We start from the raw sequence: 23,042 nt of genomic DNA on the forward strand, positions 1-23,042 counted from the left end.
AATGATACAGTTAATGTGGCTGCCTCCTCTGTAAATAACACTGGCTTCTCACCTTCATACAATCTTTCACCAACAGTAGTTGATCACAGTGTCTGTGACTAGCATTTTTCCCATCTGCAAGAGCAGATTTATGGGTATTTATTCTTCACATGAAAGTTGTGTTCAGTGCGGTGGGCTGGAACCTCATGGAAAACTGTGAAATGCACCCAGCTAGAAATCCTTTTCCATGACCTGTTAATCTGTCTGCATTTCTAAAGCACCATACTGGCTATACCTAATCTGTTAATATGATCGTATTCCTCTTGCTTTTTTTAATTGTATATTATTAGGACTGTTTCAGAAAGGAAGCTGTTTCCTTAAGAGTCAATCTGTCTGCTGCTTATTTCCTACCTAAACCCAGCATCTTCTATCTGTGGTAGCACAATTAGCTGATGTAGAGAAAACACATTAAGAATAGAGGTTAACAACTTCAGGGGAATAATAAATAGAAGAGGCAAATAAGCGCTCTCTCTAAAATAACACATAGGTTTAGTGGTCCTCCAATAACATTGTGATGAGCACATCCTGATCATAGGAGGCAACAGTAATGACCTCCAAATTTAGATTGCCTAACACTTTCTACTATAAAAGATTCTTGCAACCCTTTTTCTTTTTTCTTCTTTTTTTTAAAGCTCTTAACACCGACTTTGGAGGATAGGATTAAAATTCAAAATGATCTGGACCAACTGGGAAAATGGTCAGAAGTAAATAGGATGAAATTCAATAAGGGCAAATGCAAAGTACTCCACTTAGCAAGGAACAATCAGTTGCACACATACAAAATGAGAAATGACTGCCTAGGAAGGAGTACTGCAGAAAGGGATCTGGGGGTTATAGTGAATCAAAAGCTAAATATGAGTCAACAATGTAATAGTGTTGCAAAAAAAGCAAACATTCTGGGATGTATAGCAGGAGTATTGTAAGCAAGACACAAAAAGTAATTCTTGCGCTCTACTCTGCTGCTTAGGCCTCAACTGGAGTATTATGTCCAGTTCTGGGCGCCACATTTCAGGAAAGATGTTAACAAATTGGAGAAAGTCCAGAGAAGAGCAACAAAAATGATTACAGGTCTAGAAAACATGACCTGTGAGGGAAGATTGAAAAAATTGGGTTTGTTCAGTCTGGAGCAGAGAAGACTGAGAGGGTCTGTTCCAGTGCTACGATTGTATGATTGATTGTTGTAGTCCAGGAGTAGTCAACATGTGGACCATGGGGCAAATCCAGACTGCCAGACTCTTTTGAACAGACCGTGAAATTTATTTTTATCATCATCATCACTGGATTTTTTTTTAGTTATTTTCTCTGGAGTCTGGACCTTGACTGTACTTTGACCAAGAAATTTGGATCTTGACAAAAAATAATCAACTACCCCTGCTGTAGTCCTTTGAAATTCAGCAGGAATGAAACCCTCAGGCTACAGAAGTGTCTTTTCTTTTCTCCATGAAACACTGTTGGAAGTTTCAGAGAGAAACTGTTAAAAAAAATACCATTTAACCACTGTGACTTTCACTGCACAGGAGAATGTTGGCAGAATGCCAAAACGTCTAAACATGAATTTTTAAGGCCAGGCTCATACATTGGCTAAAGCAGCAGCATGCATTTATGTGGGAACAGGATCTTCTGGAGCAGCCTTCAGGGGTCAAAGAGCCCAGCCTCACTCTCTACCACCACCACAATACCCCTCCTGAGAGGAGACACATTACCCCAGCAACTTATCCCCTTTTTGGTGATGGTGGTGGTTCTGCTTCCCCCAACTTCCTGGGTAGGAAGGAGAAGAGAGTCCCACTATGACACTCCCTGACTGTTCTTCAATCTATCACAAAGCCCCAGTTATCCCTGCCTTGCTTTGGGGACATAACATGGGGAACAAAATCCATCTGTCTCTCAGGGGACCAAGAGAAAAAGCCAGGCTGGGCTCCCAGACCCAGCATGTGGCACCAGCAGCCCATCCACCCTTCTTGGATAGCATTCTTCTAATGTAGTTAGTGCTGTTTAAGTCAGGGGTTCTCAAACGGGGTTGGGACCCCTCAGGGGGTCATGAGGTTATTACTTGGGGGGTTGTGAGCTGTCAGCCTCCACCCCAAACCCCACTTTGCCTCCAGCATTTATAATGGTGTTAAATATACAAAAAAGTTTTTTAATTTATAAGGGGGAGGGGTCGCACTCAGAGGCTTGCTGTGTGAAAGGGGTCACCAGTACAAAAGTTTGAGAAACACTGTTTTAAGTGTTAGAAGTATATGTTGAAGCTGCAAGGTTCAAGCTCTGCTAATGAGTCATGTGGGGATTGTTGCAGTTTTACTTATTATATATTTATATTTAGGTTGCAAAGTCAAGCAATTTAAGCTAGAAAATGCCAGATATAAAATTGCCTGGGCCATCCATCAAACCAGGAGAAGAAAGCTGGATGCGGGGGAGTGAGGGGGAGGTTATTCCACAACCACGGGGCCTATTTCTGTTCCTTCATCCAGTCATGTCTCTAGGCAGAGTTCCTCTGGGCAGCGTCCACTGACTTCTTAGATGCCTTTGAGGAGAAGTGGGGTCTATTGGAAGTTCTCTGCTTGGTGTTCCCCCCAGGATCCCTGCTTCTTTATCTCTGACCTCATCTTTGCTCCTGTTTTTTTTCATTTATTGTGCCCTATAAGCAAATGATGCTTGGGTCCAGTGGTTCCTCCCTCTTAATTGAGGGGGAGGGCCTTTAGTTTTGGGCAGGCCTACAGCCATTCATCCCTAGTACTTCAGATATTGCACTCCTTCCAATTTCAGCAATAAATGCGGTTGGGGCACTGCAGACAACAGCCTCTTCCACTTACTACCTTGATTCACTCCTAGAAGGGAGGGGTCTGTACTGTGCACTGAATGAGGCAGGGGTCCTGTGGAAAAAATAGTGTGTGATTAGGTAATTAAAGACAGTTTTGTAATGCATTCACACAGACGGACCAAATTAAAGTTGCACAGGCAACCTTCTGGCATTTCCTAACTTTTGAGAGCTTGCTTATGCAACCTTAATAATACTCTTAATATGGTTTGTGTTTGTGTGTAATGTCTATATAGAAGTCTAGTCAAGGTGTTTCTACACCTGGTAGGCTGTAAGACAACTGGTCATAAAATCAAATCATTTTTATTGCTCTCTTACTTCCCCCAGCATAATTTCCAATGAAGTCCTAAGATTGCATGACCTGCTAGTTAGAGATTAATGCTTTATACCATTTGAAAACTCTGATTCCAGTCTGTCACATACTATAAAACTTTGTGGTTTCTAGCTCTAGTAGCTCTTGTAGAGTGGCCATTACATCTTAATTACTGTATTATTGTATGGACAAAACCAAGTTATTGCTTAGAATGAAGTGATTTTTTTTTTGTAAGATCCATTATCTTACAACCTTCCATCTCTAGAAACAAATGTGTCCAAAAGCACTGCTAGACCAAGGCAGCCCTAGTGGTTTTAATGTGCGATATCAAAATCCATCAGAGCTAGAAACAAATGCACTATGCCTTTTAAAAGAAGCTGAGATTCCACATACATTATATGTTCATAAGCCTGGGATTTTTCAAGATAGCAGACTTTAAAAACATAAGTGGTTTTTGGCCTAGCAGTTCTTTTTAGGCAATGGTCCAGTGCTTTTTCCTGAGGGCATTCTGCACCAAAAAAATAAAAATTCTGTGCACAATATATTTATTTGTCAAATAAATGTGGAGGATCCAGCATGGCATTAGGGAGCACACGCCACTGGCAGCGCAGAAGTGGGAGATTACTGTGCAGCTGTCACACCCCAGCCGCCTACCCGGGACATGGACTTAAGCAGTGAGGCTGTACCAACCCTGACACAGTGCAAGGACCGAGCCTGCCTCAGAAATACCCCAGTGACTTGTCCCTCTGTGCCAGGTGTACCATGTGTGGGCGGGCAGGCAGGCAGGCAGGATCCAAGTGTGGAGGGACTTAGTAGTGTAGGGGTGGGATCAAGGTGTGGGTTGAGAGGGTTCTGTGTGGGACAGTCTGGGTGCAGATGGCTCAGTGGGGGATCTGGGTGTCAGGGGGCTCTGGATGCACAGGGGCTTGTTGGGGGGTTCTGGGTGCAATAGTAATGGACCCTGCAAGGGGACTAGGTAAAGGGGCTCAGGTCTGGGAGGGAGGTGGTTGGGGCTCAGTGTAGGGAGTCTGGATGTGGGGGCTCCGTGGGGTTCCCAGTTCTGGGGGAGTGTAGCTCAGTGGCATGGGGATCTAGGTGCAGGTGACTTGTAGTAGTCCAGATTGGGGGTGGGAGCGGGGTGAGGCTCGGACTAGCAGCTGAGCCCAGCGCAGGGAGGAGACACCAGCCAGGTCTTTCTCAGTCCTGCTTCCTGCCCCAGAGTGATTTATCTCTCTTCCGGCTGCCCTGGGCACCCAAAACATACTGCTAGGGAGGGTTGCATGACCACTCTTGTGGCTTCCCATTGCTTCTCTGTAAGAAAGTCATTTTTCTGTGAGGAAGCAAAGAAATCTGCATGAGGGACATGAATTCTGCACATGTGCAGTGGCACAGAATTTCCTCAGGAGTAAATGCTGAATGTGACAAGTCTTAGATTTTGGACCAATAAAACTTGAATTCTCTGGAAGCAAATACTTCAATTTAGTTGAAATCTCTTTGGTACTAAAAAATGAGAGAAGAGAAGCAGAATTGTTTCTTCATTTAATCCCCCCCCCCCCCCCCCCGAAAAGTCATGGCGGTATCTCTGACTTTTAGGGATTATGGATGGGTGTAGATTTGCCTGTTGTGACATTGTTCAAGTAGCTGAGGGCAGGAGTCTTAGATGTTCTGATGGTGCGCAATAATTATCGATAGCCCCCAGATTCTGTCCTGTAATTCCTAAGCAGCAGGGATACACTCTCCCATTCCTGATATGCACAGTGCCTCAGAGGGGTCCAGGCAAACACACATCATCAGATTGGGTGACTTGATAGTAGCATCACTTCAATTCTTACTCTCTCTGGTGTTTTTGCCTTTAATTCTACACTTTCTTGGTATTTTATACCCTTCATGAGGTCTGCAGAGTAGAGAATCTCTACAGCTGATGTGTGGCTGAATTTGGCTGCATAGGAACAAAAAGGATGCTGGCCATGATTGGAAAAATAAAGGGATGGGCCAGGAGTTATTGTGCAACACTCTCTACTCTTAAGTTGATCAAGGTAACAAAAGTCCAACTCAGCTTGTTACATAAAATTGTTTATGAAAGTAGGCGGAAATTGGAGACAAGTAGACTGCTACAAATTGGTTTAAGTTAAAAGAACTGTGATAAGAGGTCTTCAAGGCTCCTGGTAAAGTCACAGATCACTAAATGGGAGGAGTGGGATGGGTGGACCAGAAGGAGCCACGCTTTACCTTCATGACTTCCACCTCCACTATCTCCTGGGACATGGATCCACCATATCACCATCATTGTCCTGGTCCTGGCCCAGTCAGGATCAGATAACACTGTCATCTCCACTAGCTTTGACTGAGGCTGTGTCTACACTACAGACCTTATAGTGGCATAGTTGTACCGCTGCAGCTGTGCCCCTATAAGATCTCCCAGGTAGCCCTCTATGCCAACATAGATCATGTAGATCATAGAATATCAGGGTTGGAAGGGACCTCAGGAAGTCATCTAGTCCAATCCCCTGCTCAAAGCAGGACCAATCCCCAGACAGAATTTTGCCCCAGATCCCTAAATGGCCACCTCAAGGATTGAATTCTCAGCCTTGTGTTTAACAGGCCAATACTCAAACCACTGAGCTCTCCCGTGAGCATGATTAAACCATCCCCAATGAGTGGTGGTAGGTGGGAGAGCGTCTCCTGCTGACATAGCACTGTGCACACAGGACTTCTGTTGGTGAAGCTTATATCTGTCAGGAGTGTGTGTTTTTTCACACCCCTGACCAACAAAAGTTTTACCAATGAGTGCTAGTGTAGACATAACCTTAGTCCTGAACAACACCTGGAATATGAGATTTGGGTAATCCCTCTTCTCATGTTTCATTTTCTCCCTTGCATTCCTACCATACTTCTTCTCTTTCCTATTTCTCTTTGCCTTCTGTCTAATAGTGAGTCTTGCTTAGCTGCCAAGACAACTCTATGCTTTGCAACAGTGCTGTGAGGCTATGACCAGAAGAGCATCTAAAAGCAATGCCTTCAACAGCCCACTCCTGGTACAAGTTTGACAGATCTTGATTGGCTGATGAGATCATGTGCTGAGCCTGTGTTTCTCCTGCAGTGAGGTTCTAAATCACACCACAGACAGAATCTGCATTTTCTGTTTGTCATATTCTTTTCTCTTTCCTCCCCTCAAAAATAACAGATAATACCATCTAAAACAGTGGTTTTCAAACTGAGGGTTGGTTTTGGGCTCTGGGATAAGGCTGGGGATGAGGGGTTTGGGGTACATGAGTGGGCTCAGAACTGGGCAGAGGGAACTTAGCTGCAGCCCCTTTGGGAAATTTTAAACACTTCTAAGTATTGAAAACATCAACAGTATCTGATCCATTTAAATGTCTCTGTTCTGTCCCTACCACCATCGGAGGTGACTCGATATTTGGCAATGGATGTATTTCATTTCCCCCCATGGGCAAAAAACGTGTGGATCTTCTCTTCAGTGAGGAGTGAGTGTAAAGCAGTTGAGTTCTCTGATGATGTGAGATGTCTCCAAGCTGTCTTGCTCTGAGGTTTATTTACCTGTTTCAGAGCATGTAGATCTTTGGCACAGAAGCAGTTTCCATTATTCTGAAGAAAGGGCCGCAGCTGGTGTATTAGTAGCTTGTAAAGGCAGGAGCTGGGAAGTTTGTGGTGACATCCTTGGCTGAGGAAAGAATCTTCTCAGGCACATTCCACAGACAGGAGTCTCTGAGCTAATAATTATTCATGGTTTTCAGTAATAAAGTTCTTTTTTGTTAAGAGATGAGCAAACCAGTAAAAATGGTTAGATGCAGGAAACTCCTAAATGCCAAGGATTTAGCGTCACCTGACACATTTCATTCAGATCTAGCTGTTTTCTATAGAATTTAAGATGTCACTAAAACAAAATGTTTATCTATAAATATAGATAGATATTTGTCCTTTGATTCAGAAGACTGTAAACCAGGGGTCAGCAACCTGCGGCACATGTGCCAAAGACGGCATGCGAGCCACTTTTTAATGGCATGCTGCTACCTGCCAGATCCCGCCCCACTCAGCCCGTCCGGCCACCGCTCTCTCCTGCGGGGGCAGGAGGCAGAAGCTTGGTCCTGCCAACAGCCAAGCTCCCCCTTCCCCCAGCATGCTGCTTTCCTACCCCTTGTCCTCTCCTTCCCTGCGCCGATCAGCTGGTCATCCTTGCGAGGGGGATGGGGAGCAGAGCTTCAGCGTGCTCGCTGCTCCGGGGAGGAGGCAGAGAAGAGGGGGACAGACGGGGCCCTGAGGAAAGGGGTGGAATCGGGCATATCCCCTCCAGTCCCCTGTCATGAGCCGCTCATGGCAGGGTGCTCGGAGCACCCCCACGAGCCGAGCAACCCAGCCCTCTGCCCTGACCCCTGAAACCCCCCACACACACCCAGCCCTCTGCCTTGACCCCTGAAACCCCCCCCACACACCCAACCCTCTGCCCTGACCCCTGCACACCCCACAACCCCAGCCCTGACTTCTGCACCCCCTCACACACCTCCAGCCCCTATTCTGACTCCTGCACCTCCCACACATATCCAGCCTCTCACACCCCATGCCCTGACTCTTGCACCCCCCCACATACCCACCCCCATCCTGAGCACCAAACGGGAACTCCTGCACCGATGCCCCCCCCTGCACATTCCCACCTGCATTCCCACCCTGGGGTCCCAGCCACCGGCCCTACTCAGTCCGTTGCCGGTCTGGGGTCCCAGCTGTCAGCCCCTTACCAGCCGGGGTCCTGCAGGCCCTGCTCAGCCTGCTGCCAAACTAGGTGAACGGAACCCCAGGCCGGCAGCAGGCTGAGTGGGCCAATGGCATAAGATCAGCATTTTAATTTAATTTTAAATTAAGCTTCTTAAACATTTTGAAAACCTTGTTTACTTTACATACAACAATCAATTTACAAACAATTTAGTTACTAAACAATCATTTAGTAATATAGACTTAGAGAGAGAGACCTTCTAAAAATGTTAAAATGTATTACTGGCACGCAAAACCTTAAAATACAGTGAATAAATGAAGACTGGGCACACCACTTCTGAAAAGTTGCCGATCCCTGCTGTAAACTGAGGCCCTGTCAGCTTTGAGTGTGCAGAGAGACAAGCTCTGCCTAGGCACTTATACTGCATTGTGGAGTCTGAGTAGTTGAACTAAGGCTATGTCTACTCTACCGCGGTAACTCGACTTACCACAAGGTCCACACTATGCTGGGTCGATGGGAAATATTCTCCTGTCGACTTACCTTTCTCTTCTCATTTAGGGTAAAGTACCAGGGTTGAGTGAAGAGTGATCTGCTGTTGATTTGGCCAGTCTTCACTAGATCCACTAAATCAACCCCGGTGCATTGATCCTCAGAACGTTGATCTTGGGGGGGTAGTGCAGACATAGGCTGAAAGAGAACATGATCACTGAAACAATCCAAATGAGGTGCAAAGAATAACACTTAATCCTGTAGCTGCTGATTCAGATACAAGAAAAAGAGAACTGTGTGGTCTGAGCACAAGATAGGGAACAATTCTGCTACCAGTTCTGGCTCTGACTCATTGTGTAGCCTTGGCCAAGTCATTTTATATATCTGAGTTTCCCTTTCTGTAGAACACAGATAATCCTCACATACCTCCAAAGGGATTGTGATGAGTGACAAATGTTTGGAAAGTGCTCTGAAGGTGGAAAGTGCGTTGATGATGGGAAGTGTTATATAAGTGCTACGCATTTACGATCTAGTGCAGCTTGATGGATCTGTCAACACCAGCATGAGGTTGCAATCTGTGAATAGGTGAATACATTATTTCTGGCCACATGTAATTTTTCCTGCTGCCCCTACTCCTTTAAGAATGAGGGGTTTTCCTTCTGACCTATGATGAATGATAAAGGCTCTAGCTTCTGTTTGATTTGTCATATATTCATTCCAGTTTAACAATTTGATTTTGCTCCTGCAAGTTCACTAAGGGAATAGTTCTCTGGGAGCATTCCTATCACTAGAGTCCCGGAGACGCTGATACACTACAGCATAGCCCCATTCCTTCCTGGCTTACACGCATAGCAGGAAAGACTCCCGTGCTCCTATTTTAACGTAGTTGAATATAAATCAGATAAGCTTCATCTGTCTGTATTTGAAGGGATGTCAAATTTTTGCCATGTTCAGTTGCCTGACTTCTGCTTTTCTCCTGCCAGGTGGTCAGCTCTGACCTAAGCATTTCTTCAGTCAGCGATCAAGATGCTTACAGAGCAGGACTGCGGCCAGTTAGCCAGTGGAAAGCCTATTGCCTGGATGGCTACCCAGGTAAGTGCATCTGACTTCAAGCAAGACAAAACATGGCTTTGCCACCTCTGATTTAGTTGTCTCCCTCTCTTCTTCTCCCCATCCTGTACTCTGTGGCATTACACTGCCCTGGCTGAGGAATTGATATAGGTTTGTCTGTGCATGATATAAGTTGTAGCCCAAGTGCAGCAGGAAGAGGAACCAGTTTAGAGCTTTGAAGCTTGGTATGCATGAAGAGGGAAACAGAAGAATAAACAGTTTTTTGAGCTGTACCAACTCTACCTTCCATCTTGAGAATGGAAATCCATTGACGCACCCTGTGACAACTATCTTACATTTCCATAGCACCTTTCATCTCAAATTTCAAATGCTACAGGAATAATTTCACCCACCACTGAAATGCAGTCACCTCTGAGATGAAATGGCACTAATGTTCAACCATGCACAGCAACAGTGCACAGCAGTTGAGCAGAGTAAGAGAAAGGGAATCCCATATCCAGTTGAAGCTGTCAGGGGAATTTAGGGAGACAGACTTATCCAGGAGTTAAATGGAGACTAAGAGATTGCAGATCCCAGTAACAAAAGGTTTCTTCTGGTATTTCTGTTGTGTGTATGTTACCTGTGACGTGCTCTATAAGCCACCCTTTGAATGTAACTTCAGTTGCTGTTCTTGAAAACTAGAATTCCAGGCTTACTGACTTCTCTGCTCTGGAGCCAGCCTGCCATTTTTGAAATTGAGATTGCCCCAGGAACTATCTGGCTTAGGTACCCTACTGGAAATTTAATATTCGTAGGCGAGACCCCTTCACCTCTCTATCCTATTAACTTCAGTTCAGTTTACCAACCACACATTCAGTCACTGCCTGCAGGTGTGCCTGCTGTCATGGCCACCCCATAGCACCCCCTGTCAGTCTACTGTTGCACTGCAGTGCTCCCTGTCTGTTTTCCTTCCCAAAGTGGGTCTCCTTTGCTCTCCACACACCAGTTAGTTCTGGAGAAGTGTTTGAACCCTCCAGCCAAGTCACAAAACACGAAGTCCAACTGAAAAGTCCAGACAAACAGAAGGTTCTTCTATCATCTGGGGTGTCTCTTCAACATGCTTCTGGGCCTTATTCCCAGCCACTTTCTGGGCTACCTTTTAGAGTCTCTTTCTCTGCTCTGGGCTTTGGCAGTGGCCCCAGGCTGCTTCCCTTGGAATACCATTTCCTGTGCAAACTAGCTCAGAGCCTTCTGTAGGAGCTTACTGCCTGTGGTTCCAGCTGCCAGACTGAGTTCTCTCTGCCCTCTTACAAAGCCCAGTTGTCTGTTAAGCTAATTAACTGCCACCCAAGCATCTACGTAATGAACTACTCACAGGTGGATCTGGGTTTGCTCATTCTCCTTGCCTCTTGTGGGTACTGGGATGGGTGGGCTTAGAACCACTCAGAACTGAAAGTCTGCCATGTCAGTTGTGGGGGAGGAACCACTGAACCCAGATCACAGATGAATTATGGGGACAACAAATGACAAAACAGGAACAGGAGGGTCAAAGGTGTAAATCAAAAGGGGACACTGAACAGGGACCCCCAACAGCGACCACTGCTCCTCAAAGGTGTCTAAGGAGTTAGTGGACACTGCCCATAGGAATTCTGCTCAGAGGTGCAATTTAACAAGGGACTGGAAATAGGCCTCAGAGTCGCAGAGCATGTTTCTCCCTCCCTCCCCATACTAAGCTTCCTCCTCCTAGTTTGATGGATGGCCGTCTTAGCCAGCACCATAAGGATGTTGATGAGGAGGTCTTGTGACTTTGTAGGGCTATGGATGGGGTGTGAGGAGATGTGGGGAAAAGTGCAGCCAGAACCTCAGTAAGAGGTTTTGGAGGAGCCAGAAGAGGGGCTGCAACTTGACACAGTCTATGTAGATGTGCACCAGGCTCCCATTTCAGAAGGGACAGGCGTTGGCAGATTCCATGAACTGTACCAAATACATGTGTAGGTTCACGGCTCCATGGAAATACCACTATCTAATGTCACTGGCAGGCCATGAAACCAGAATGAAATACAGACTGGCCCTCTGCAGGTGGCAACAAGTCCTGCTCATTCTCTAGCCGTGCCTGTCACAAGTAGACTAGTCCTGACTCCCCTGAAAGGGCCAGCCCCCATGACATGTGGGTTCTATTCCAAGCTTTGCTGTGTGACCTAGGATAATCCCCATCTAGTGCAGTGTAATTCATGTATTTTGTAGAGCGCTTTGAGAACACCAGGTATAAATCTATCAAAGGGCAAAGCAGTATTATTATTATTCTGTTCCATACAGATGCCAAGAGAGTAAATGTAATACCCCTGGTGAGGGAATGTCTTGTAAGCAAAGCTGTCAGAAGGCAGCGCCATGATCTGGAGGGTGTAGGGGATCGAGTGGAATGAGCAATGGTATCCTAATAACTTGAGAGCACCTTTTCTAAGATAGTTAATTTACTGTTGAAAGGCCTATAAGATTTGCTGGCAGGAGGTTTTTTCTGCTTGTTACCTCTTTCATAAAGCTTCAGCGTAAATTTGTATCCCACTGAGACTTTCAGCCTTGCTGCTTGTCTTCATCTGTTTCTGATTTTGTCCCTGTTTAACCTTAAATATCTTCAGAGTTCAAAAGAATCCAGCTGAACAAATCCTGGAAACTTATTTTGCTTTCTTTTTGCCTCTATACATCTCTCTCTTTTTTTTTTTAATGTGAATTAAAAGAGTTGGTGTTGGTGAAATTTACCATATTGATAGTCCTGGAGAGAGAGATTCTAGATCCACATGACAGATATAACATGGACTAGTGGAAGGGAAAGCATTCCCTGTGCACTTTGCACCCCCAGGTTTGCCTCAACTCTAACCTGGCAGGGACTCCTTCTCTGCTTTCAGGGATGAATTATGAGGGAACATTCCAAGAACTAAATCTTAATCAACCCAGAGAAAAGGAGGATGTGAGGAATATTTACCTGCCCACTCCAGCCAATAGTTAGTGGTTAGACTGGAACACTGTTTCTTCTCCTGTCATCAGTTTTTCCTCACACTGAAGCTAATCACTGTCTCCACTGCTAGCTCTTTCTCCCTGAAGCCTTATTGCTGACAATCCTCTACTTTGGGCAGAATAAACCCAGTGAGTATGGGATTAGTTTGTCTCTCTGGTACTTTGGTAACAGACTTCACCTGCCCATGCGTAGAGTCAGTGCTGGAGCACATAAGAGAGTTTCTCAGTGTCCCTCCAATGCTAAGGGTTTAGAAAAATGGATGGACACCTAACTATATTCTTTCTTTTTTCTTTTCGACTGCATGGCCAGGGTTTATTTTCATCTCAAACCCCTTTCTTCCGGGCTGCCAGCGGCACTGGGTGAAGCAGTGTCTCAAGCTGTACCCCCGAAAACCCAGTGTGTGCAATCTGGATATGCACATGGCTGCTGAGGAGACCACTGATCTGTGGGGGCAGAGCCAGGAGCACCTGAGGTGAGTCCTGACTGTCAGAATAACCTCAGATTATCAAATAAAACCAGAAGGATTTGGCACCTAGCTAGTAGAATTTTCCCACAGGTCAGATAGGCAGAGACTGTGGCAGGGGTTTGCCTTCCTTTGCAGCATGGGTCATTTGCAGGTTTAAACTAGAGTAAATAGTGGATTCTATGCAACATGAAATCTTGAAATTGTGATTTGAGGACTTCAGCCAGAGGATAGAAGTCCATTACAGGAATGGGTGGGGAAGGTTCTGTGGCCTGCAATGTGCAGGAAGTCAGACTAGATCAGAGGTAGGCAACCTATGGCATGTGTGCTGAAGGCGGCATGCAAGCTGATTTTCAGTGGCACTCACACTGCCCAGGTCCTGGTCACCGGTCCGGGGGGCTCTGCATTTTAATTTAATTTTAAATGAAGCTTCTTAAACATTTAAAAATCTTATTTACTTTACATACACCAATAGTTTAGTTATGTATTATAGACTTATAGAAAGAGACCTTCTAAAAATGTTAAAATGTATTACTGGCACGCGAATCCTTAAATCAGAGTGAATACTCGGTGCACCATTTCTGAAAGATTGCCAACCCCTGGATTAGATGATCATGTTTGTCCCTTCTGGCCTTGAAGTCTGAGTCTAGTATATTAGCAGGGGATGGAACTGGCAGAATATTGTGCAGGAAGAAGGGTTTCACACAGTATTATGGACTTAAGCATCTTAAATTCAAGTTAGGTCTTTGCACTGCTTGGTGTCATTGCTGATGGAGTTAATCCTAAGGATCTTGGTCTTGTCCTTGTGAATGTTGAGGCCAACGTGTGATGACGTGGCTGCCGCTACGTTGGTCTTCTCTTGCATCTGCTGTTTACTGTGCGAAAGGAGCGCAGTGTGAAATCAGTCCTACTGTATGGAGCTGAAACCTGGAGGACAACCAAAACAACCATCAGGAAGATCCAGACCTTCAGTAATAGCTGCCTCAGAAGGATTCTCCAGATCGGCTGGCCAGACACCATCAGTAACATCCACCTCTTGGAGAGGACCTGTCAACTCCCAGCAGAGGAAGAAATCAGAAGGAGAAGGTGGGGTTGGATAGGACATACACTACGTAAGCAGCCAACTAACATCACCAGACAGGCACTGCGGTGGAACCCCCAAGGCAAGTGGAAAAGAGACCGTCCAAGAAACACCTGGCGACGCGACCTTCAGGCTGATAGCAAAAAAAATGGGCTATACCTGGAACCAGCTAGAGCGAATGGCCCAGGATAGAGGGCTCTGGAGATCTGTGGTTGGCGGCCCATACCCCGATTGGGGTGACGGGCATGAGTGAGTGAGTGAGTGACTGCTTGGTGTGCACCTTTGCTAAGCCTCCTTCTTCCAGCCGAGGGAGCAGGACCCTCCAGTTGCTATGAGTCCATTAGACGGTGACAAGATCACAAGTAGGATAACCATTGCCTCTCTGCATTCTCACCCTAGAGATCAGGGACTGTGCCATAGTGAGCCCAGGCAGCAGGAATTGTGAGGTCTTTCTAAGCCTTAGATTGGAGCCAGTGCTCTAGAGGTGAAAAGCCTCTTTCCAAACTCTCTCAGCCTGCCAGGCAGCCCGCCTCACACTTCCAACCTGGCAATGGGTGTCCTGTAGGTGAAAGGCTCCACAGCCCATTCCCAGAACCGCTTGAGCCAGCCAGTCTTGTCTCATCTTCTAATCATGTTTTGATTCCAAAGGCTCTGTAACCATGAGACACTTCCTGTAACCAGTTTCCTTTTGCATTCCTCCTTGCCCGCAAACCTGCCCATTTCCTCTCCCTTCCAGAAGATGCACTTAACATTTTATCAAGGGAGCAAAAATGCCCTGCTGTACTGAAAAGGTGGAGAGCCACTGTAGCCCCACTATGAAAGCAAAATGCTTTCCTCTCATTCCTTCAAAACTGCCTTGGGAAATTGCTTTCTCTCTTCTGGGTTCAGCAGGAGGAAGGCACTGCAATCTAGAACTTTTCTATTGTAATGCAATTCCCATTTTGCCCTGAGAGGTGAGCCCTCTTAAGGCACATTTGCAGAGTGCTATAAATGGAAACTTGTCTTGCTGCTACCCGCGCTGCTGTTGATCTGAGGGTAAGTGAAGTATTCCAGGCTTTTTGTTTCTGAAGTCTTGGCTTTTACATTTCTATGTTCAATCTAGTATGAATGTTGCTTTTTAAAATCTGGTCAGTAGTGCCCCCCAACGCATCAGGTGAGAGAACTGGGGTGCCACTGTGACTTGGCAGGACTTTCCTAGGAGCATCCTCTGCGTGCACAGAGGGCAATCACATGGAGGTTAATTTTCAGCTAGTGCTGATTCAGCTGAAATCAGCGCTGCATGAGTGTGATGGCTGGGAGAAACTTTAGCACTTTTAGTAAGCACTCACTTGAGAGAATGAGCAAGCAAACTGATGTGTGGGCACTTTCACTAGGGGAGAGCGAGTGACCCAGCCAGCTCATCTGTTGTCTTGAGGCAAGGGCTTTTTGGGGTGCAGAGAGAGTTGCTGGGGCTCCATGGTCCAGAGGAATCTTGGAGTTCCCACTCCCTGAAGGCACCTATCAAACACTCATCGCTGGTAGAGGGGAAGTTGGGTTTCTTCCTAAATATTGGGAATTGCTAGCAGTTCCAAAGGGCTTAGTGCATTCCTCCGCCATCTTGCTGAGGGAGAAAAGGTGTTATAGTGGCAATTGCTACCAGGGGATTGAGGAGGAAGCTGATACCAGCAGAAAGACTTGGGCTTTGGAGCATAATACATTATATAAGAGTAAATAAACCAAAAACCTTGAAACTTCATTGCCTCCCCAGAAGAGCCATCAAAAGACTTTTAGCACATGCAACAGTGAGGCTTTTAAAATGTGAGTGAACTTAGTGCTATTGAAAGAGAAGAATTAGAGCCCTGTTTATTCCAAGCAGGTTCTGTTCATGCCTTCTTGCATCTTTGCCAGTGCATCTCATTCCTGATCCACAGCCCTCTCCTTTTCCAGTCCTGAGCTGCTCCCGCTCCCAGAGCTCTGCTCTGATGCATCTCATGCATGCTCTGCAGTTCCCCCTGCTATTAATTAATTGGGCACCCTGCATAGTTCTGCTAATGCATTTCAGTTTTAACCTGTAGGCTCCCTGCTATTTCAATTTTGTTCCCCTTCCCCCCACACAGCTCTGCTCTACTGATACCTATCAATACCTGCAGCACCCCTGGCTATTCCAGTCCTAGGAATTTATCATTTCCAAGAGTATGAAACATCATCTTCCTTCACAGCAACCACTTTTGAAATTACACATAAAGTGTTAAGGCCTCAGGGCAAATAAGCTGTTGAACATGTAAGAAGTGGAGATCCTGTGTCACAGAAACACCTCTAGCATTGTAACAAAAACCAGGTGAAGAGAAACATTGAAAATGGAGGTAGTGGTAGAATTCTTTTTTAATTGCACACATTAAGTTCTCCTTGAAGTGCATGGGAATCATAGGTTCTCCATCCTTTAAGTGCAGTGCCATGTGCTTCTGGGCACCACGGGTTACTCAATCCAACAGATATTTGAAAGTTACTGTATTGCTACATTACAGTAACTGCAGTTCCCTGTATTGTACCTTGAAGAGGGAAACTGGAATGGGAGCTGTGGAAGTTGGCCTTTAAAGGCCTGTCCATGGTGTAGGTTAGAAGCTGTGCTACTATCTACAGACCTGTCATTTAGAGGGCAAAAAAAGTGGAAAGGCAACAGCCAAACATTGAAGTTTGGATCAGACTTGGCAGCGGCAGCAGAAACAGCATGCTTCTTGTTTGCTGAGAGAGAAGGTGTGTAATTGGGTTAACAAGCCTTGTAGCTGAAAGCCAACCTCCCTGGCACTATTATTTATCAAAATGCTCGGATACAGATCCTCTTTCACAGAAGAGCAAACAGTAATAAAATAAAGAAAGAGGAGCTGCAGATGCCGGGATAAATGATTGGGAGGTGTTTCACCTGCATACAGCCCGCTCCATATTTGCCAGTAACATGTTGTCATATGACTGTCTTCCTTAAAAATACTTTGCGGAACTCTCTTTTTGTCCTGCATGCCAGTCTGGATGGTTGTCAGCAGTATTCTAGAATAATAGATATTACAAGATGGAGCAGACTTGTTAGTTCATCCATCACATATCCCACAGCCAGTGCAGCATTACTCCTTCCATGATGTCTTCTGGTCAGTCTGTCATCAACACTTTTTGTAAATGCACCAAACAGAGAATCTGTCCCTTCTCTTTGGTGACCGTTACACAGCCTGACCCATCTAACTCACTGTCCTCTAGTTCAGCCCAAATATTCCCTTTCTTAATTTCATCCCTTTTTTCTAGTTATACACCATGTGTTGCCCTACATAATTCTTCCTCCTTTTTTTTTATTTACACTCTTCAGATGTTCATAGGCTGAGATGTTCCCTCCCCACATTAGCTGTTTAGCCAAGCTCTACAAATTTAGTTTTTTTCCATACCTTTTAAAGCTACTCCTTCAGTCCACTGATCACCTCTGTTGCTCCCATGATAACTCCAGTAGCTCCTATATTAAAAGTGAAGTGATGGCCGTTTGTTCCAGGCCCCTAGATTTTGTACAAATGTCATAAACTGAACTTCCAGAGGAGCTGCGCCCAGGAAACGATTTGGGCACTGTAAGTGAAAGATCCACTGTGAGATGTTTAATGTGCTATTGTACAGGTGAATGTCTCTCATTTCTACATGCAGCAATGTCAGAGAATGTCAAGGAAAGAAATAAATGTCCATTCTATTATCTGTTTAAATTTTGTCTTTTAGGAGCAAAGGTTCCAGCAAACGGGAGCCCAGAAGTTTACTGGAGAAGCTGCGCTGGGTGACCTTAGGTTACCATTATAACTGGGACACCAAGGTATTTGAGGAGAATCACTCCTTTGTCTCTCTTTTTTCCTGCATGCTTCTAATGGAGGGTGAAGTTCTGTCAGAAAGGGAGGAGAGAAGGACATCCCAGAATGCAATGGCAGGGAAATTCGTATGGCCCCACAAGGCTCTGTCTCAAGAAGGGCCTTGAGCCAAAGCTTGATTTCATGGGAGTTTAAATCCTATGCTTGGATGTTGGGGGTTTAATGGCAGATGTGTGTTGCCATGTGTCATTTCCTTTGGGAGGTAGTGCAGTGAGGCACATCTGGCCTGCAGGCCTGAGCCTCTATTCAGAGTATCTCTTCCTCACTGAAAGGAGGTGGCCCTTGAAACATTGTAACTTGGTAATTGCACATAAGAGTGGGGCATATCTTCTGATCTTGGGTATGTGAAGGTGAGCTATTTCTGAGGGCAGTTCTACACTACAGCTTAAGTCAATATAATTTACGTTGCTTAGGGGTGTGAAAAAGCCACCCCCAGAGCGATGCAAGTTACAGTGACCTCAGCAGTGTCCATACCAGCGCTATGTCAGTGTGGGAGACGCTCTCCCGCTGATGTAGCTTCTGCCTCTCACAGAGGTGGAGTAATTATCCCAATGGGAGAGCTCTCTCCTGTTGATGTAGAGCATCTTCATGCTGTGCAGATGTAGCACTTGTAGTGTAGACTATCTGTAAAAAAAAAAAAAATAAATAAAACATTACCTCTTGGTAAAAGGTAGAGGAGATTGTTGCTGGAGTGGCTGTAAACTTCAAGCCTGAAGCAATAGCAAAGCCTCGCCAGCCAGCAGGAATCATGTGGCTGTTGAAGATCTCGGAGACAAAAATGGCCTTTCTAATCAGACTCTTGATCTGAGGGAGGCTGGGAGAGGAATGCAGAGCAAGAGCACAGTCTATCAGCGCGCTGCAGACACACTTAGCCAAATTACCTGCAGCCTTATCTGTACAGAGTGAGCCTATTACTCAACAGCCTTAATGAAAATGCAGCTGCTCCCTCCCGGTCTCCCCAGTCGGAGATATTCAGTGGGGAATGGAAAAGTGGAAGTTGCGGAGTTGCAGTTCTATGTTTGATTTTTTTTTTTTTGTTCAGATTGGAGGCAAAGCTAGTTGGCTTTGGGCTTTGGTGATGGGATAGACAGAGCCTTTCACCTCTAGTTTTGTCAGCTTTAAGTAATGACTAAGTAATGACAACTGCTCAGTAGCCCATGTAAAATGGTCTCAGGTCTACCACCCAAACCACCATATCACGTAGCACTATTTAGCATGCATGTCTAGTGGCAGTCTCAGCACAGACCCAGAATTGAATGGGCCACTGAGCCTAAATTTATTTTGTTCCCTCCAAAAGTGTTCATCCAGAGCAGGGTGTGAGGGACATTTGCCTTGCTCCTGCCCATGTGTGATCATTCTGGGGTAATATAAGATGTCATTCTCCAGCTGTCAACTTGACATTAGCATGCAATAAACTATAAAACAAGCCCTTGAGTTCTCACTAAATGTTTTTTAAAATTGATTTTATTGCTCTTGGGTTCTGTTTTTCCTGAGCATTTCTTTTCTCTATGCCCTCCCTTCTCCAGAAGTACTCAGCAGATCACTACACTCCTTTCCCCTCAGACCTTGCTTTTTTGTCAGAGCAAGTAGCTGCTGCTTGTGGGTTCCAGGGCTTCCAAGCTGAAGCAGGGATCCTGAACTACTATCACTTCGATTCTTCGCTGGGAATTCACGTGGATGAGTCCGAGCTGGACCATTCTCAGCCTCTCTTATCATTCAGGTGAGCCAGGGGAAAGGCTTGTGTACTGTGGAGGGGCGGCACATCCATTTACCTTCTATTGAATGCATGTTTTTGTAAACTAATGTAAGGTTACAGGAGATCCATGAAACTTAGTGGTAAATTGTCTGTTTGTAACCTTTCACCTCTGGAGACTTGAAGAGCAGGGATGCTGTAGATCAGGAGTGAGGTGCATAAGCAGAGCTGTGTATGAAAAGGGCATAGGATTTGAATTACAGTGGATGCTGCTCCTCAGGATTGAGGGGCACATCAGCAGAGTTGGAGCCCCAAGACTGGAATAGCTGAATGGCAGGGGAGTGCTAAAGGGCAGGAATGAAATCCATCAGCAGAGCTCCTGCCCAACTTAAACCAATGCATAGTTAGTCTGTTTTATGTGCACTAAACTTAAAGTGGTAACAGAGAGTCCATCTGGCCTATAAAGAGGAATTTACCTGATTAAAATCCTTCTGTTTCTGCACATAATTATTATTTCACTAACTGAGCTTTCCCTTCTGTGTGTGTTTTCTCTCTCTCCTCTCACTCCCACCCGCAACCTTTCGTGCTTCCCAGTTTTGGACAATCCTCTATATTTTTGTTGGGGGGCCTAAAGCGTGATGAAGCCCCAACAGCCATGTTCATGCACAGTGGGGACATCATGGTAATGTCCGGCTTCAGCCGCCTGCTGTACCATGCTGTCCCACGAATCCTCCCCAACCCTGAGGGGACAGCTTTGCCCTCGTGCCTGAAGCAGGCATTCCCCTCAGACTTTCCTGACCGCTCAGTCATTGAGCACTGCTCTGAAGAGGACTGGCAGATCTGTACCAAGTATTTGCAGACTTCCCGCATTAACATGACCATCAGACAGGTGCTGGCCGTGGGTCAGAGCTTTCCAGATGAGTCCAGGAGAGAGAGAGAATGGGATGCAACCTCTGAAACTTGTTACCACCCGGAGGATGGTGAAGTCAAGTGGCACAAACTGAATACAGACAGCTGAGATCTGGAGACCACTCTTGGGCCTTTGGCTTGGACTGGGCCGGTAACCTCCCAGGTGGGGCAGATGGTTCAGGTGACCACATGGAGCCCCATCCAGTTGTGGAGGGAATAGGGGACTCCAGCAGAATAGTTGTGATCATTAGTGGTGTGGTGGTGCTGGTGGGGACGAGAGGAGGGTCTGTGAAGGGGAGGAAGGATGCTCATGTGGCCAAAGGATATGGCTGGGACTCGCCTCTGTTTCCAGCTTTGTTATGAAATTACTGTGTGACACTGAGCAAATAACTTCCTCTCTGTACCTTAATTTCCCCATCTGTAAAATACCCCCATCACAGGGATTTTGAGGCTCAATTCATTAAAGCTTGCTAAAACACTTCGAGATTCTTGGATAGAAGGTGCTAGCAAAGGGAAGGATGTGGTTGCTCTTATGGTAAAGTAAATTATTTGATTTACAAAGCCCAGTTTAAGTGCACTGCTGATCATGCACAAGTTTAAATGGCAACGTGTCTGAATGGGCATCTGCTTACAGCGCTTTTAATGTGGGGCCACATCTGCCCCTCATACTGACTCAGCTCTCAGAATCCAGAGGCTACCCTAACCATGCTCTGCAAAAGGCTTGCTGTATTAGCTGGAGTCCTGCCCTCTGGCTGGCTGTTTACACCCCACAACCTGCAGCAGAGATTCCTCTCATGAGTAGGACTGGGCTCTTTTAAATACCTCAGGTTTTAGAGCACAATAATTAAGGCCAGGCTTCCCTGGAATACCTACTGATTTCTGTTCAGGCCTCCTCCCTGTGCCCCGTGTGTAACTGAGCCCTAAACCCCATTCTTCAGAATCGATCCTTCTAGTTGTCTGCAGAATGCAGTCTCTGCAGTCCCTGCTTGGCTCCTTTAAGGAGCAGCATGAGGAGAATGGCTTCCAAGCAGGAACAATGAAGTTCTAAATTAAGTACCAAAAGAAGAAATTAATCAGTGACTATCGCTAGTGCCCAAAAGGTAATTGTATTTAAACAAAATAAGGAAAACACTGGCTTCTGTGCCCATCTTCTTTAGGACTCAGACCTTCCTATCTGCTTTTTAATGCAATTTTAATTGTTTAAGGGCAACGCTCTATCCCAGGGGTATTTTGTCATGCTTTCCCCATGAATACACTTACTCTGTTTTTAAATTAAAGATTTCTATCTCTCTTGGAGAGGTGTTTTTTTTTTCTTTTCTCCCATTTAGTTATTTTTCTGTATTGTTAATGCTGCTGCATCCCTTTTGCTGTTTCCTTCAGGGTTCTCTTGGATATGCTAACTGTGCCATCCACCAGCTGTGTAAAAGGAACCTTGCATAGGGCTTTAGGGCCACTGGGTTTATACAGTGCTTGGTTTTATGTTGGGCTGTATGAGAGAGGTGCTACCTTCAATGCCTCTTGGCTAAGTTCAACTCCAGCATGGACTTGGTATCTCTTCCTGTAGGGGAACAATGTCTGATGTATTTATTACTTACAGAACAAACTCTTCAGACCAGGGACTGTCTTTCTTTGTGTGTGGACAGTACCTTGCACAATACCAATACATAATATTGGTGGGCTCCTGCAAATGGATGGATAAGGGGATTGGATGGGGCTTTCCATCTCTGACCTTTGTGGTTCTGCACTAAAAATGTTCCCCAAATATCTTAGTCCCTACTCTACTTAACATTTTCCTCATAGGTAAGTCTTGGGGAAGCAAAAACTATCACGAATAAATGCCCTAGTGTGGCTGCATGAAAACTGGTATTTGAATAAGCCCCAGAAAATATCAGAGCACATTAGCAGCATCTAAAGGGCAAAATTCTTGCTCTGTTTTGTAAAGGGCTTAGTCAGAGATCATTTTGAGGGCTGACAATTCATAGTGAATTCACTACTTGCTTTGAACTGCATTATTCCAGATCTTTGCTTCAGTCTTGAGCATTCCAGTCATAATATCCCCATTAGCAACTGGAAAAGTGTCTAAAATCAGCTCTATCCAAGTTTAGAAAGTGAATGTTACCACTGATTTTTTTTTTTTTTTTTTAAGGGACTACGCCCAGGTCGATAGGCTCAAGATGCAGATAATAACCCCTGTCCCCTCTGGGTGGAAGGGAAGACATTCTATTTTTAAACATCCCCAGCATAGGTTTAAATCCAAGATATCTGCAAGGAGAGCAGCAAAGGCCCATCTGCTCAGCAAACATTGAAAACTAGATAGGACAAAGCTCTAATGGTTAGACAACAGTGAACCAACCTGCTCTGGCCCCTTCCACGGGATGGACAGTATGGGAGTTAAGTCGGCCTTTTGCATCTCTGATTTCTGTGATTCCCTAGAAACCAAGGGCCAAGTGATGAATAAGGGATTGTAATGAAACAAGATTCAGCTCTCCCTGAGCTTCAGAAACTGGAAGACTTTTTGAATTTTAAACCCTTGCAGAAAGCTTGAGATGTCTGCAGTTGCAATCAATGTAAGCAGGCTGATGGTC

At 45.4% G+C, this 23,042-nt stretch overlaps 1 protein-coding gene across 1 annotated transcript in view; it reads left to right on the plus strand.

The window, feature by feature from the left end:
- Positions 1-21,751, plus strand: part of ALKBH1 (alkB homolog 1, histone H2A dioxygenase) — a 22,765-nt gene extending 1,014 nt beyond the window's left edge. The window contains exons 2-6 of the mRNA XM_030559022.1: positions 9,366-9,474; positions 12,755-12,917; positions 17,713-17,803; positions 19,382-19,575; positions 20,143-21,751. Coding sequence (XP_030414882.1) covers positions 9,366-9,474; positions 12,755-12,917; positions 17,713-17,803; positions 19,382-19,575; positions 20,143-20,566 — 981 coding nt within the window. The 3' untranslated portion in view covers positions 20,567-21,751. The remainder of the gene's footprint in view (positions 1-9,365; positions 9,475-12,754; positions 12,918-17,712; positions 17,804-19,381; positions 19,576-20,142) is intronic.
- Positions 21,752-23,042: the final 1,291 nt, after the last annotated feature.

The sequence above is a fragment of the Gopherus evgoodei genome, chromosome 4 (assembly GCF_007399415.2).
Source record: "Gopherus evgoodei ecotype Sinaloan lineage chromosome 4, rGopEvg1_v1.p, whole genome shotgun sequence".
NCBI lineage: Eukaryota > Metazoa > Chordata > Testudines > Testudinidae > Gopherus > Gopherus evgoodei.